Source organism: Micromesistius poutassou (genome assembly GCF_964030765.1).
Source record: "Micromesistius poutassou genome assembly, chromosome: 21".
NCBI lineage: Eukaryota > Metazoa > Chordata > Actinopteri > Gadiformes > Gadidae > Micromesistius > Micromesistius poutassou.
The window spans coordinates 9,694,045-9,711,898 of record NC_140291.1 but is presented as its reverse complement, the minus strand read 5'-3'; the positions used below and the strand labels follow the sequence as shown (position 1 = coordinate 9,711,898).

At 41.2% G+C, this 17,854-nt stretch overlaps 1 protein-coding gene across 1 annotated transcript in view; it reads right to left on the bottom strand.

The window, feature by feature from the left end:
* Positions 1-15,930, bottom strand: part of reep3b (receptor accessory protein 3b) — a 29,393-nt gene extending 13,463 nt beyond the window's left edge. Inside the window, exons 1-2 of the mRNA XM_084485485.1 lie at positions 15,638-15,930; positions 1,542-1,614 (exon numbers count right to left, since the gene is read on the bottom strand). Coding sequence (XP_084341611.1) covers positions 1,542-1,614; positions 15,638-15,669 — 105 coding nt within the window. The 5' untranslated portion in view covers positions 15,670-15,930. The remainder of the gene's footprint in view (positions 1-1,541; positions 1,615-15,637) is intronic.
* Positions 15,931-17,854: the final 1,924 nt, after the last annotated feature.

Sequence of the window (17,854 nt, the reverse complement as noted above, 5' to 3'; positions counted from 1 at the left end):
GTGGAAATGTGAAACCAGACGATTGCCAGATGAAATTATGTGGTTTATTTGCTGTAGTTTGAAGCCGTCATTTATGGCCAGTTGTAGAGTGTGCGCGAAACAAGGCTGAGAGTCCCATTCAAGGCCAGTGTTGGCTAGAACCATATTGCTGGCATTGTCATGCACGCATGCGGACACTTTCCCACCTAGACCCCAATGTGCTGTCGCGTTTGTGAGCACAATTGACAGATTTTCAGCCGCATGCCATTCTGACATGGCTTTGGTCTGAAGAACAGCACTGTGCATCTCCCAGTTGCGTATGTGGTGAGCGGTGATTGTGAGATAGGACACTGTTGTCAGCGCTGATCACTAATCTGTCGTCAGTGACACTTTATTGGCACTTGCTAATTGGGTGCGTAGATCGCTTGCACCATCATCGTATAACTTTTCCAGTCTAGAAGTGACCGTCTTTCTAGATGGGACAGTGTACTCAGGTTCAACAAATGCCATGAACTCGCGAAAACCCTCCCCTTCAATGAAACTGATGGGTAGCATGTCTTTCGCGATCATTTTTGAGAGTCATTTTCTCTGCCCACCTAGCATCTAACGTTCGTGGTCTAACCAAAAAGCTAGCCACTGACTGCTGACCTGTAGACGGACCCCCAGTGCTAGGGTGCTTTGCTTGTAGGTGGTTGTGTATGGTTGTGGTCGATCCGTGATATGCCAGCTTTCCTTTCCGCAAGGCAGACATTAAGCTCATCTTCTGTTCTGTTATTATATGATATAATACACATAAATATGTATCGCGGAGGATTTGGTGCTCTAGCAACACCCTCTGGTTGAAACGTCATTTGCAAATATTATGTTTACTTGCCTCAACTACTTTGGATTTTAGCAAGCAAACAGTCATATCCTTAAGGTATAGGAGACATACATTATTAGATGTAGATATAGGAGGATGGGAGACATTGCTTGCGAATTGCATTTCAGCAATTTGCGTTTGAGTGTTAAAATGAGGTAGCTAATGCCGTCACGATGATAAGCCCATATGCTCATCTACATAAGAGGTTTGTAAGAAGTTCACCTCGCAAAGAGATAAACATTGGCATCACCAAAAAAAACAAGGAAAACCGTTTTCCACAATGAGCTCTCAGTCCATGAGAGGTCATTCAAAGCTTCTGCGTTTAAACGAATTGCTTGCAAAATAAGGATCCAATCGGAATCAGATTAAATATTGTACATCCAGTAAAAAGGCGATTGATAATTATTATTTTTTTTTCAATCATAAAACGGTATCAAGGAGCAATAAAATGATTAGAGCATCTGGAATCTGAGTTCATTGTTATCCGCCCTTCTGGTTCCGTGTGACATTAGGATTCAAACAGGATGTGCACGTGTGTTGTAGACAAAAAGACAAACCAGGACCAGCAGCGGCACACAGCTCAATTCAGCTATAAAAAGTAGTGTGTGTGTGTGTGTGTGTGTGTGTGTGTGTGTGTGTGTGTGTGTGTGTGTGTGTGTGTGTTGAACAGTGTTCAAATCTTGGTAGCTCATATACTCACATATTCTTTGACATTTTTGGTCTTCACTGCTTTGTAAGAGTAGTATGCAGGATAGAGAGTGCCAAACAGCAGCCTAGGAAACAAAACAAAAAGGGTCCATCTCAGTAAAACCACCTCAGCTTGTTAAATGTTCTCTCATCAATATCGGTATGCAACGAATGTACGCAAGATAATCCCATGTTAAATTCAGCCAAGATGAATTTACCCAGCCTTCCCTCTTCCGTCTCCAACAGCGGTTGAATCCTGGGTAATATAGGGGGACTGTTTGGGGTTGGTTCACCGCCAGTGGGGCCCGGTCGTGACTCGACAGGACCAGCGCCTAAAGGTCTATCCACACCATTATCATGCTGCCTGTCTGTCATGTCAAGAGCCTTGTTTTGATTTGTGTGAATGTTAAAGGTTGAATGTTTAGGCTAGGTTAAATAAAAGTCATATCCACAGTATACCTTTTATTTCGGTTCAGTGCATCGTGCACATGCAGTGATGCAGAGTTAACAGGCTACACTGGCTGATCAGTACAGAGGCTAGCCCCGTAGAGCTACACTGGCTGATCAGTACAGAAGCTAGCCCCGTAGAGCTACACTGGCTGATCAGTACAGAAGCTAGCCCCGTAGAGCTACACTGGCTGATCAGTACAGAGGCTAGCCCCGTAGAGCTACACTGGCTGATCAGTACAGAAGCTAGCCCCGTAGAGCTACACTGGCTGATCAGTACAGAAGCTAGCCCCGTAGAGCTACACTGGCTGATCAGTACAGAAGCTAGCCCCGTAGAGCTACACTGGCTGATCAGTACAGAAGCTAGCCCCATAGAGCTACACTGGCTGATCAGTACAAGCTAGCCCCATAGAGCTTTAGTTTAGTGGCTCCTCTGGCTGATCAGTACAGAAAATATCCCCATAGGGCTGTTCTGTAGTTCAGTGACTGGTTTGAGTTTGAGTTCTCTAGCTGCACTTTAACCCAAATCATATATCGTTGTTTGTGCCATTTTAAGACATTGAAGCATTATTCCTAAGAATGTTTGTCTCTTAACAAGCTCAAATTAAAAAAAATATTTAGAAATGAAGAAAAGTACAACAATTTAAATAACTATTTTAAATGCATTTTATAGTCTCCAAAAAAGATAATGGAACGATAGAGCATGTAAGTCATCTTCCCAGCAGGAAGACTACCGCTCCTCATTCCTAACAGACTGGCTGACTAACTGTTTGTTTGTTTGACACCCAGGGGTGGCGGGCGGGGCTGAACTTTGACCTCCACTGCATGACTCAGTAGCTGTAGTGGTTTTGGATTGCGGACTCATGTTGCCTCTTAAGGCAATCAGACAAGTACTCACAGCAGTTCACTTGACCTTAGAGAAGATGAACACAAGAGACAACATCTCCTGGTGAAATACACATGTAACTGAGAAAAACTGGGAAAAATAACTAAGAACCACAATAAGTATAAATAAGGACCAAAAGTTCAAGACATTTGACAAATACCAGTAGAACCGGACACCTGCTATGTAAACCTACTTAAGACTATGCCATTTTATTTTAGGGATCTAGGATTGGATAGTGCGGTATGGCCCAGCAATGAGAAACCATATTTTTCCCCTTAGTTTTCTTACATGAAAAACAAAGTTCACTGCAAAATAATCAATTGCGATGAACATTTAAATAATGACTTTAAGCCAGCATAAGCAATTTATTTTAGAAGCATTTTTGTCATATTTGTGGAAATTCTCTTAAAATTACGGCAGCAATCAATAAATCAAATCAAGTTTATATATTTTTTATCAGTGCATCTGTTTTTTTCAGGCCTGTAACAAGCCTGACCAATAATTTAATTTGGCCCAAATGAAATGATTGGACAGGCTTGCCTGTCCGTCTACCTACTTCGCTAAAACAGTCCTGCTCTCATTAGGCCCTAGTCTCCACCAGACGAGCAGACCTGTGACTAAAGCTAGAGCTAAAGTTAAAGCTAATGCTAGAGCTAAAGATAGAGCTAGAGCTAGAGCTAAATCTAGAGCTAAAGTTAAAGCTAATGCTAGAGCTAAAGATAGAGCTAGAGCTAAATCTAGAGCTAGAGCTAGAGCTAAAGTTAAAGCTAATGCTAGAGCTAAAGATAGAGCTAGAGCTAGAGCTAAATCTAGAGCTAAAGTTAAAGCTAATGCTAGAGCTAAAGATAGAGCTAGAGCTAAATCTAGAGCTAGAGCTAGAGCTAAAGTTAAAGTAAAAGCTAAAGCTAGAGCTAGAGCTAGTCACGTGTTCTGGGGGAGGGACTTGGGAGAGAGGCAGGAAGAAAGGGGGGGATTTCTTCAGTTGGATACTTTCGCTGAATCCCATTACTGCCCTTAACCCAAAATTTCGACCCTACCCCTCGCTGTTGCACGTAGGGTTGTCCCATAAGTCACCTTTATTGAGGGGGTAGGGCTAACATCCCCTTAAAGTTTAGATTTTTGATGGGCACACTAGCAGACGCGGGTTGTGGCTTGCTCCCACAATACCTTGTGAGAAAATGGAAAATCAAGACCGGGACTAGCGCTCCGCGGCTGGCGTTTGGTGGTTGTGCTTGTTATAAAGAAACAAGCCCTGCGACCGGCCAGCGTTGGTTCATGACAGTACTAGACATATCTCCATGTCCCATTTCCCGCCTTTGATGACATTATCATTATTCTGTTTGATGCAGTGTAACATTTTCGTTATAACATGGATAGCAAGCATAACCACAAAATCGCTAATAGGCGCTAATAGCTAGTTAGCGAACATGCTAACTAGCAATCTTTATAACACAGATGATGGTTCATGACAGTACTGGACATATTTCCATGTCCCAACAACAATGACATCCATATGTCTCATGTTCTAGGGACTCCAGGTTGAAGATGAGCTTTAATCCCTTATCAAGAAATGCAATAGTTCGTTTTAAAAATGCTTATTAGCCTCAAGAATGGTGGATTAATGTGATGTCGTTTTTTTACAAACTAGTGTCTTATTTCATTTATTTTGGTATATCTATCTATCTATCTATCTATCTATCATGAACATGTGGCCAGTTCTGCCATATAATTCCTTTTTATTTGTTATGTTTTCTTTCAGGAGATCATTGAGGCCGCTGCCAGCACAGAGCTCAGCCCTCCACCTCAGGCACCAATCCCTCCACCTCAGGCACCATCCCCTCCACCTCAGGCACCTCTTCTACATTGGTAGCCCTAATCCCCCCAATCCCTAGGAAGAAAGAAAGATGGTTTAAAACCGACCGTTTTTTGGGCCCCTTTAAAAAGGTTATTGATAAAATGTGATTGTTAATGCCTTTTTGTAATGTGCAATATGAGTTCCATTATCACAGGTTCTTGTTTGTATATTTATTTTTTACATTGATGGCATACTACCGCACCTCAAGTTCTATGTTTATTCTGGTTTTATAGTATATTATGTTGATCTTGTATAATGTTTGATCCAAAATTAAGTGCAATATTGCAGTTTCTAACAGATTGTGAGCATGAATAATATACTTATCTAATCATACCAAGTTTTTCCCATGTGGGTAAGGTTGCATTCCTAAGACATTCAAACTACAGTACAATTCAAGAGACAGATATTGTATCAAAAGATCCAAAAATAAATAAATAAATAAATATCAAAACCCTGTCAACGACTACTAATGACGTAGGTGACGCCAATGATTTGAATAAGACCAACATTTAACCATACATGTAAAAAACATAATTTTTCTGTATCTTTGCAAGCGATGTAAACAACAGCAGAAATCTCCACCACCAGAACCACCTGGGTGAGTAGCAGGCTGGTTTCTTTCTGCTGCGTGTATTCTCCTGCTGTTGCTATGGAAACCACTGCTGGAGCTGGCTCTCTGTCTCTCCAACTGAGGCCCTGGCTCTTCTCACTTATCTTTATGAGCCAGTGGAGCCACTGTTTCAGATGAATTCAACACTATGGGATTTAAAACCATGGGATTTTGGCTGGGAGTTCTAGGAAAAAGGGGGGTGGGGGGGTTTCTCCATGGTTACGACCTATGCCAACTTTAGGAAACTTCTGTAGTACCGTTGTTATACTGAGCGTAATAACGAGCGATGTTGTTGATGAAATGCGCCACACACCGTAGCGTTATTCTATAGGAGTCCGGGAAGCCTAACTCTCACTCGCGGATATTAAATACATCGCTGCTCAGACGGAGCCTCACCATCCACACACAACGTAGCGTTATACTATAAATGTCCAAATAACTTAACTTTCTTGCGGCCGCCGCAGTCAACCTGGTGCTTGCCTGCCATATTATATATAAAAGATATGGAAGATTCCCATTCCCCTGCCAGTGATCGGCAATCGGCAGATCATGATTTTGGTGATAAGGTAATCAGTGATCAGTGAAAATGCTGATCGGAGCATCTCTAGTTTTGGGTTCACTGGCTCTTAAGTCCCTCTGGTAAGTTCCTGTATTCTATATCCATCTACTGTGGGGGCAGCCAGGCGTGGACCAGAAGAGTAGAACACATGAGTAATGCACCAGTGTTACTGCTGTGATGAAAGCAGTGAAAAGGTTTCCAATTGCTGATTTTCTTTCACTTAAAAAGAGTCTCTCCATCACACGCCATACTACAACATTCCGCCTGATGTTAGAAGTAAGAGGACTCATGGTATGAAGTCAAAGAGAAACCTAAAGCAGCAGCCACAAAACAATCCAAAACATCTGGACAACAGCAAGTAGGGCTGAGGCAGAACATCCAGATGTGTGTTCCTTATGGAGGTATTCTCATCCCAATACAAGTTGCTTTCCAAAGAATGCCCATACATACGTCCCCGGGTAGAAGGTTGGGATGCATCTCTTCTGATGTACCGGTGATGGGCCTATCCCAGGGATACAATTATAATACATGTTATTATAACTAATATATACGATGTTCCTCAGTCTGAGACACTTTAGTTGAGTTAGAGGTATCATCAACTATGACCTGGGCCAACATTGGATGGCCAAATGATCCTTGGTTAGATTTGTATTGGGATATGAAAACATTATTAGTTTAATTAATTAATTAATTGTTACGATAACACTGACTGAAATTTAACATTTAATAAATAGGCTACTAGGGTTTTCCAGAACCTTACACAAGGTTAAAACCACCCATTTCATTTGAGATGATTGGAAGTAGGCCTTATAAATACTTTAAAGCTACACTGAAGCTCTGCTGTAACTGAGTAGGACCCAAATCGATGAGTGGATCCAAAGCCACGCAAGAATACTAGGAGGAATTGTAGTTTTACTTTCTGCCTTATTAACACTTTAATTAAAAGGGAAAAGGATCAGTTGAAAAAACTTGATTCTGCAGCAGTAATAGCAAACCAGAGTGCTGTCACACTTTTGGTAATTCAATTCAGTTTTTCAAGACTAGATTAACTACTACAGCTATATAATTTGAATATGATGTGGAATTAGGGCAAAGTGTTGACATACTTGACTATTAACAAATCTTACTATAGATCATTCCTTTCCCAGGTTCCGTGCTGGCGATTGAGTTCTCTTCCACACCTACCCCATCTTATCACACACTCTGTTAATTGTAACATACACAACCACACACCCATAGAAAGAGTGATAAAGTTATTGAAACAATTGAATAATTGTTTGAAGAAACCGCCTCATGCCATTCATCCTGATCTCTTCGATCTTCAGCCCCCAAACTCCCCGGCTCTCCTCACGCAGCTGAGACAACACGCCCCCACTGGAGCAGACTGGGCTCCGGCTCCCTGACACAACGTGGGTGCCCCGTGTGCAGGGAGCCGGATCTACTGAGCAGGGCTATGCCATTTGAGGATAATAAAGTAGAAGTAAAATAGGAAGTGGGTAGTCCAGATAATATCTGCCCTATCCCTGGTAGAGAATTTAGAAATGCAGTCTAGAATGTAAACCGGCTTGAAAGACTGGTCTTCACTAGGGATGGGGATCGAAACCTGGTTCCATCAAGGACCCGGTTCCACTTTTTTCAAAACCCATAAATCATTAACGTTTGGGCTTATCGATACCACTATCGAGTCCTGTCGTTTTTTGTCCCTTGTCACATAATGTTGTGTCCTTCGAGTCTTGTCACGGCATTTAATTCAAATCAATCCAATCACTGCAGCGTGTACACCACTGTTTTTGAATGGAATTGTAAGCAAACAGGTATTAAAAGTAAAACTTGAAGTCTGACAACTTTTCTCGCAAGAATGGCTAAACGGGCGAAAATCATTTATTGTAAAGACCTCAATGGCCAAGCACATTAGCATTGTGCATCAAATAATGGCCAAATGCAGTACCTTCGACTGTCTCTTCATCATCCACTCAAAGTACGAGCGGTAATCGCACACACATACTTCGTTATTAGTCAGTTAAAAATAGTAATCCAATTGTGAAATCCGTGTTGTAATCGGCAGCATACAAGCTAGTTATCTTAAAAAGTAAATAAAGTTTCAGACGTGCTGCGTGATGATGATGTGTCAGGTTGGTTCAGTAAAACGACTTTTAGATTTTCACGATGCATTCAAATGTCACATAAAGAAACGGGAAATTGAGTTTTTGTCGAGAAACATGAGTACTAATACAGTTGTATAGTGCTCTAATCATTTTAGAATATATATTTAAAACTACTGATGCCAATATTTATTAAGAATTACATATTTAATTTTAAATGCAATTATTTATTTCCTCGGATTGTTAAGAAGTATCGAAAATGGTATCGATATCAATAAATATTAACAATCCCCATCCCTAGTCTTCACACACCCTGCTCAGAAATAACATCTTGTGACTAGCATCAGCATGCAGACTCATTGTTATATAAATAGCCATGTCACTCTTCATCAAACTATCTGGGTTGTTGTGTAGCTATATCCTTGTCTAAGGATATATTTAAAGCTATGTTAGAGCATTTGGAGAAACCAGCCAGCTGACAATGCAATTATTTGTTATTTAGGGCAGTATGATATACAACCTTAAAACGAGTCAAAAGAATCAATCTTATTTCAAACGCAAATGGTTGTCACTTTTCTTTGTGTGCTTTCTGATTGCAGGTCAGTTTGGGCAGGATTAAAAAAGGATTTGCCAACGTCGGCACACTCTCAAAACAATTGGTTCATAGATGTGTGGGAGTTTGCCTCCTCACCCCTCCCTCCCCTCCGCCTCCTTCCTCCCTCACTGCTGATTACTTTGTTACCTACTTTACCCAGAAGGTGAAGGACATTAGCTCCTCTTTTACCCCTGCCACCATCCTCCCTCCGCCCATCCCCACCTCTCTTTTTACCCACTTTATCCCTCTCACCTCCGAAGAGGTCAACAGAATAGTTAAGTCTAACCATGCCACCACCTGCCCCCTTGACCCTATCCCTTCCTCACTCCTCCAGGCCGTCTCGAGCGACATCCTGCCATTTCTCACAGCCCTTATCAACTGCTCCCTCACTTCAGGCATTGTTCCAGCGTCTTTCAAGACTGCCAGAATAAAGCCTCTCCTCAAAAAACCAACTCTTGACACCACCGACATCCAGAACTACAGACCGGTATCTCTTCTTTCATTCCTCTCTAACCAATGCTGAATCCCATTACTGCCCTTAACCCAAAATCTCAACCCTACCCCTCGCTGTTGCGCGTTCACACGCAGCGTAGGGTTGTCCCATTAGTCCTTATATTTAGGGGTAAGGGGTAGGGCTAACATCCCCTTAAAAGTTGAGATTTTCAATGAGCACACTAGCAGACACGGGTTGTGGCTTGCTCCCATAATACCTTGCGAGAAAATGGAAAATAAAGAAAAATCCCAGGCAAGATGGCAGGCGAAAAGATGCGACAGGATCGAAAACCACAAATGTAAGTGTTTACTTTGTTAATAATCATTAAATAAATGATGATGACCATCGCATTATCATTATGCCGTTTCAATGTTGTATAGTCATTTCCTTTATAACAAGCACAACCACCAAACGCCGGTCATGGGGACATATCTGGACATATCTCCATGTCCCATTTCCCCCCTTTGATGACATTATCATTTTTCTCTTTAATGTAGACATCTTCGTTATAACATGGATAGCAAGCATAACAAAATCGCTAATATGCACTAATCGCTAGGTAGCGAAGATGCTAACTAGCGATCTTTACAACATGGATGATGGTTCATGACAGTAGGCCTACTGGGCATATCTCCATGTCCCAACAACAATGATATTCATATCTTCCATGTTCTAGGGACTCCAGGTTGAAGATAAGCTTTAATCCCTTACCAAGAAATGCAATAGTTAGTTTTAAAAATGCTTATTAGCCTCAAGAATGGTGGATCAATGTGATGTTGTTTTTTTACAAACCAGTGTCTTATTTCATTTATTTTGGTCGAGATAGATAGATATCTTTCACATGTTATGATAGATAGATAGATACATATCTATCTATCAGTTGGCCAGTTCTGCCATATAATTCCTTTTCATTTGTTATGTTTTCTTTTAGGAGATCATTGAGGCCGCTGCCAGCACAGAGCTCAGCCCTCCACCTCAGGCACCAATCCCTCCACCTCAGGCACCAATCCCTGCACCTCAGGCACCGTCCCCTCCACCTTAGGCACCTCTTTTACATTGGTAGCCCTAATCCCCCCCAACCCCTAGGAAGAAAGAAAGATGAACCACCCACTGATGGATTAAAACCAACCGTTTTTTGGGCCCCTTTGAAATAGTAATTGATCAAATGTGATTGTTAATGCCTTTTTGTAATGTGCAATATTAGTTCCATTATATCACAGGTTCTTGTTTGTATATTTCTTTTTTACATTGATGGCATACTACCTCACCTCAAGTTTCATATAAACAGTTTTATATATTATGTTGATCTTGTATAATGTTTGATCCAAAATAAAGTGCAATATTGCAGTTTGTAACAGATTGTGAGCATGAATAATATTCTTATCTAATCATACCACGTTTTTCCCATGTGGGTAAGGTTGCATTCCTAAGACATTTAAAACTATACAGTACAATTCCAGAGACAGATTGTATTAAAAGATCCAAAAATAAATAAATAAAGATCAAAACCCCGTCAACGACTACTAATGACGTAGGGGTCATGAAGGGTTGTCATCTCATTTCGTAGGGGTAGGGTTGAGATTTTGGGGTAAGGGCAGTAATGGGATTGGACCCAACTGTCTTATCTCTCACATAACAACCTGCTTTACCCTCACCAGTCAGGCTTCAAGAAGGCACAACTGAGACTGCTTTCCTCACAGTGACCGAGTCCCTCCGGCTGCCAGAGCCTTGTCTCTCTTCGGTTCTCACTCTCCTCGACCTGTCCGCAGCATTTGACACGGTGAAACACCAGATCCTCCTCGCCACTCTCGCCAAACTTGGCATTGCTGAATCTGCCCTATCCTGGTTCACATCCTTCCTGACGAATCGCACCTATCAGGTAACATGGAATGGCTCCTTGTCCAAACCCTGCACACTTGACAAGTATGTCCCTCAAGGCTCTGTACTGGAGCCCCTTCCGTTCTCCCTCTATACCAGATCTCTGGGCTCCGTAATTACATCACACAGCTTTTCCTAGCACTGCTATCACTGCTGCTGGATTCTTTAGCTGCGGAAAGAGAGTGGCAGGACATGCGAATAATTGGACATCTCGAGGCAAACAGACGCACAGTCCTCATGTCGGAGCTGACTACATCCACACACAAGGTCCAGACAAAGAAAAAGCGACGATGTCTGCAAGAATACTTTTCTGTTTCTTATGGGGTGAGTTTCCATAAACATCCAAGTTATACATTTGCGTTATGTGTTCATTCAAAGTACACGTAACACGTCATCTCATGTTTTTCCATGTTTATACCTTTCTATACCTACCTATTGTTATTAGCTAGCTCAGTACTGTCGTTTTAATTGTAATCATTAGCATCATATCACTTGCCAAAAAAAACCATTACTATAATGAGTGAGCATCTGCTATTAATTTGAATAATGCTTGAATTGACTGGTGCTAATGACTTAGCCCACTAGATGATTGTTTTGCTGAATACATAGTCAGGTGCCAACCTGCCTGTTAGCATTGCTTGACTGTGATGCTTATGATTTAGCAACTAGCCTACTTGAGAAGCAGTTTGGATGAAAACATTCTGAGCTAGGTGACAATATGCCTGTCAGCATGACCCATGATGTGAAACTCCTTTATTTTCCTTTTATCAGCATAGGTTAAGGAAGAAGCACTCACAGCCACGTCCACCAGCCAAGTTCATAAACCCCAAAGGTCACAGCATAGAAGAGTCCACAGAAGAGGATGCAAATGTGATACCATAATTGGACTCTCCTTCACACCCTCTCCACAATGCACTGATCATACACCGGAGCAACAGACTGATCCATCCACACTGCACTTCTACACAATACAAACTGTCTTCTAGCACCATTGTCTACGTGCACTATTTACTATTTATATCACTACATACTTTAAGACTGGAACTGACTGCTATTCACTGTACTTACTTTCGGCACTGTCAATGTCACAAAGACCTTTGTCTTATGCTGCTATTACCAACTGCATCTTTGCACTACCGTAACCAATCCCATACAAAAACTATGCTGTGTCACTCACTACACTACAAATACTGCCTATTTATCTTTCATATATCTTACAATTCAATTTACTATTGTGTACTTTTAATAATGTGTATTTTAAATCTTTACTTTAGTATTAGGAAATGTCTTGACATGTGAAGTAATTGAAAATAAAGCCACTTTGACTTTGACTGATTTGATTCCTGTTATAGGAGGGAAAGAATTAAGGGTTGAGCTAAAATGTCTGTATACTGTTATTATTCTGTCCTTTATGCTTCACAGTGTGTTACACAGATGGTGGTTGTAGATGTGTAGATGTGGTTTATACCTTGGATTATAGCACAAGGGAGTAACATCTTATCCTGTGCATTATTGAATGATATTCAGGGACTTTTTGTAATAAAAAGCATTTCCATTTTAACAAAGTACTTTCTAATTCTGATCAGTCCACTAAAATGAAAAACACCACATCAACATTAATGACTGCTTTTGATAACCATTGTTCAAACCACTTTCTGCCCTGCCAGACCACTGACAGTCCGTGACAGGGGGTATGGCTTATCTAAATGAGATGCAAATGAGCACCATTGTGCTCCCCAGCCAGGTGAGAGAGGTGAAAACAGAATCTTGGAAAGGCTTTTTCTGCTCTCTTTTTTGATTTGTCTACATTCAAATGGCCACAACTTCTTCAAATATTATCAGATTTCCATGTGTTACACATTGTTGGAAAGCTTAGAAACTGCACTTTCAGAGTCTGTGAATAACTCAAAATGCCCCAGGGACTACTTGTGTCCCTGGATTCCATGACCTGTCACATATAGTAGTCACTGCACGTGAGCGTGCGCGTGCTGTGTTTCACGTGTGTGACGTGTGTGACGGCTTGTAGTTCAGAACAAGTTCATCATTTGTGAATGTGTCTCTTAAATCAGAAAAACAGACACGTTTAACAAAGTTGCATTCATCAAAATTCATTCAACAAGTGTATTGACTGAAATGGTTATCAGAAATAATCATTATTTTAAAAAAGACAAATGTTTTGACTAAAACTTGACTAAGATACCTTGAGTTCTCTTTTGACTAAAACTAGACGAAAATGACAAGACTTTTAGTCGACTAAAACTTGACTAACAAAAAAAGATATGTGAATGACTAAATATGACTAAAAGTAACAAGGACATTTGGCACAAGACTAAGACTACATAAAAAAATAGGTGACAAAATTAACACTGCATTGGACAGGCTTTGAGTGTGAACAGACCAGATTTGGCCCCTTGGCACACATCGCAGCACCATCCTCTGGGACTAGAGATGCTCCAATTGATCGGACGCCAATCATGCTCGGCCGATATTGGCTAAAAATAGCTTGATTGAGAACCCCAAAAGCGCCAATCAAAAAAGCAGATCACTTACAGCAGATCAAATTACTCGGGCAACTTTTTTTTTTTCGGAACTTGCCAGCGGCAGCATGAGTTCTCCTGTCTAAAACATTGTGCTACACTGCCAGGATTTCACAGGGTCACTTTATTGATGGTAAAGGAGGCATTTTAACGTTCAGCTTCGTTTACGGAGCACTTGCATAGCTCAGTATGTAGCAGGCACATTTCAGTACCGTAATTACAGCAGTATGCGCACAGGCACATTTCAGTACCGTAACTACAGCAGTATGCGTGCAGGCACATTTCAGTATCGTATTTGAAAGTCACATTCTGTGGAGGCTTTGATGAACGCATTGAGCGACATGTTTCAGTCACGGGGGATCCAAAGAGAAAAAATAAAGAGTCTATTGGAACAGAAATTGGTGCTTGCCTCCAGTCCAGATTATATATAAAAGATATGGAAGATTCCCATTCCCCTTCCATTCTGTGATTGGCAGTGATCGGCAATCGGCAGATCATGATTTTGGTGATCGGTAATCTGTGATCGGGCCCAAAAATGCTGAATGGAGCATCTCTATCTGGGACCCATTATACTGAACACAGAACTAAACCTAGAATAGCATCTCACGACATGTTGAATATGAGACATTGCCTGGGGATGGGCACCGCGGTGCACCTCTTATGCACCTCTTAAAAGCGGCACTAGTCGGTTATCGCTGCAGCCCTAATAGCAGCACATCGTAGTAAGCTAGGTGGATATTGACATATATAATGAATTAGGTCTACCTTACTACGGTTTCCCAGGAAATTATGGGGTATAGAACTTATGATGACAGGCCACCCAATGAACTCACGTTACCTCTAAATAAAATGTAGAACATAGTTATAGTTGTCTTGAGATACTTGAAAGTGGAAATGTTAAAATACCTTTAGGGTTTCTTAACCCTAACCCTTGTCATTGAGCAATATACATTCACACTTTAAGCCAGTAGCAGCTTTGCTCACATCGGAGAACCAATGATTAAAACTTGTCTGCAAAAGCCACTTCTCTACCAACACACAGACGTCAGTAGGAAATCGAACAGAACATCTCCCACAACCTACTCAAACTAAACCTAAATCTGGATAACAGATTTTTTGGGAGCTGTGTTTAACGGCCTGACTTGGAATAAAACAGCGTCCCATCTAGTGTCGATAGCAGTACTGACATTACCCACATTATGTTCCATCTAGTCTGGACATCAGTACTGACATTACCCACATTATGTCCCATCTAGTCTGGATTGTGTTGTGCATGCATGTTGTGTAGCATGTACTTAGTTGTGTTGCATCTTCAGTAGCTAGCTATCACTGCTGTATACGGGGAATGGGGTTAGCCTGGCGATTGTTAGTACTTGCACTTGGTTCTATGAACATCTTTACTGTACCGACGGCGATATATTGTTTCACTTCTTATGACAAATGTACTTATTGTAAGTCGCTTTGGATAAAAGCGTCTGCTAAATGCCCGAAATGGAAATGGAAAATACAGAGTTTGCAGAATTGAATACGTGTAAAAAGAAACATGCAAAAGAAGATCCTTTCGTAGAGTACATTCTGCACCAAACCACCATGATGCTTGTGCAATAGCATAACAAAGACACAATACTTAATACTTTAATTACTTAGGGACTAATCAGATGGAAAGTAAAAAAAATATTAATAAGAGGGGAACCCAGTGGTCTAAAATACAGGCCAACAGTCCACCTGTCCTGTTCGGGAGGCTCTGTTAAGTAGACCAGCTTGTTGAAAACAAGAAAGCTATTCGACCATCGCTGCAACTATTAACACTTTGTTCTATGAACCAGGAAGCCAGTTGGACATGAGTCGGTACCTAGTCGAGTTCAATAGGTTCGCCTCGTCAGCACGCATCACAGCTCCCGGAATAACCACAACACACAAGCATCACCAACCACTAAACGAACCACCATGCCTACCTTCGTTGACATGGGGTCTACATGTTTGTATCCAACAGTAACAGTGTCCAAAGCAAAGGTCCAAAGAAAAACACAAAGCTTGTTGTCTGGGTGGAGCTAGCTTAGCATGCTAACACAGCCCGGCGTTAGTTATCGTGTGTTTAAAAGGTGCTTTCATCTACTAAGCAGTAGGTCGATTCAAATTCAACTTACACAACGCTTCGTGAGATCATCCAGGACACCATGGCTCTCTTCGTGTGGACGGTGTTGATATATTTAGATGAGAGGCCCAAAGACCGATGAGGACTGACGGCGGCAGCCTCCCTTAATTTACGGCAGCCTCCCTTAACTCAGGCTAACTCCGACCCAAGACCGACGAAGGATCACACTATCTATCAGATTAGATCTCTATATAGATATATGTTGCAGACGTGTCTACGAGATAGTGTGTGTATATGTCCGATAAGGTTGAGTTCTCAGCGCTCCTTCACCTCCTCCGGGGACCGCCTTACCTCTCTCTGACACGGCGCAGAGAGGTGCGCAGTGTTGCCAGATTGGGCCAGATTTCGCGGCCAATCTGGCCACACTGGCTGCGGCATGCTGCAGCCAGTGTTGCTAAATTGGCCGGGAAATCTGTCCCGATCTGGCAACAATGGAGGTGCGCCCATCTTCAGTGACGTAGAGGAAGAACAACCCCCAGCAGCATTTTTATTGGTCGGTCCGGTCTGTTTACACTTAATACACGAAGGCCATTGGTTCGGTTCATTTTGACAGCGGTGGTGGATTGTAATCCATTCTTTGCAGAACAAATTGCTTTACGAGGTCAAAGTTGGAAGAGTTGGAAGGTTTTTGTTTTTTTAATTGCTGTTTAAGTAAATTGCCCTGGGTAAATCCCCGAGTGTTTACTCTTTTGATAGGAAATGTCTGCCCTTAAATGGCACAGTGAGCAATAATTATATAAATGGATAGAATGTCTCTCTTGTGACATTTCAATTAACTTTATTTTACTCATGTATATATTTTACTTTACTTACTATATGTATACATCACATGAACCGCGTCAATTTACATACACCCAGAGGTTACAAATCGTATAGCTTGCATATTAGTTAAAAATAAAATTATGGAAATACATTAGATACATGGTCAAATCAATGTTAATAACTAGTAACTTGCAACTAATCATAAATACAGTGAGTAAAGAATACCAATTTATTCTGTCACTTAGATATGGTACAATAATTCTCTATTTGTAAAATAACCTTGGGACAAAATTTAACCACTGTTATATTGAGAGTATGTTTTACCAATACATGCCAGGCCCATCTGTGAGCTTCTGTGTGTGTGTGTGTGTGTGTGTGTGTGTGTGTGTGTGTGTGTGTGTGTGTGTGTGTGTGTGTGTGTGTGTGTGTTTTATTCAAAATTCATACATTTAGAATTTTATGTTAATTTGTGTGTGTAACGTTGAATTTCATTTTATAGCATGCATGCATGCATGCGTGTGTGTGTGTGTGTGTGTGTGTGAGAGAGAGAGAGAGTTTGTTGTTTGTATATCATTATATATAATTGTTGCATGTAGCTTGCATGTGTGATGAATATTGTTAGCCAGACAGAAGGAATGTGTGTATTGTGTATTACTGGATCTGTGTTATGAATCCCTTTGTGTCAGTTGGAAATGTTTTTATTGTGTTCATTATTTAATGTATTGTATTACTGCACTGTGCATTTTTGGATGATTGTGTGTGTGTGTGTGTGTGTGTGTGTGTGTGTGTGTGTGCGTGCGTGCGTGCGTGTGTGTGTGTGTGTGTGTGAGTTTGCGTGTGAGCATATTCTGGTGGCTAGGTCCATAGCTACTTGTTATTCATGAAGGTGCACAGGCTGCAGCGGGGAGCAGTGTTCGTGAGGGGATTCCCAGCAGAGGATTGCTGGTCATAGACAGCCTGAGACAGAGCCAAACATGCAGCAGAAATACTGAAATCCTACATCAAAATATCCATCTACATCAAATCCATCCATTGATCTATCTGTCTATCTATTTATCTGTCTGTCGGTATGTATGTAGGTCTGTCAGTCTCTATTTCTGTCTGAAGATCTTCCTGTCTTTTTTCATTAATTTGCAAAAGTATTAATTGATTTGCCTCCTTATTGATGCCCTCCAGATATATGTTGTACATATATCTGTTTACATCTCTGGGTCAATTTCCTTTTATAAATGTTCTACATCTTTTTCTATTTAAACTTCCCCGAAACCCTACCCTTAAAGTTGATCCAGGGAGATTTATTACTTACTACAAGTACTACTTTCAGACGCACAGGCACACATGTTTGTTGCTACGCCACCTTCTCTCATGTTACATTATTTTCTACGTCTCACCGTTCTTTGTTATTATTCTCTCAGTCTTGCCTTCACCCCTTTTTACACAACCCTTT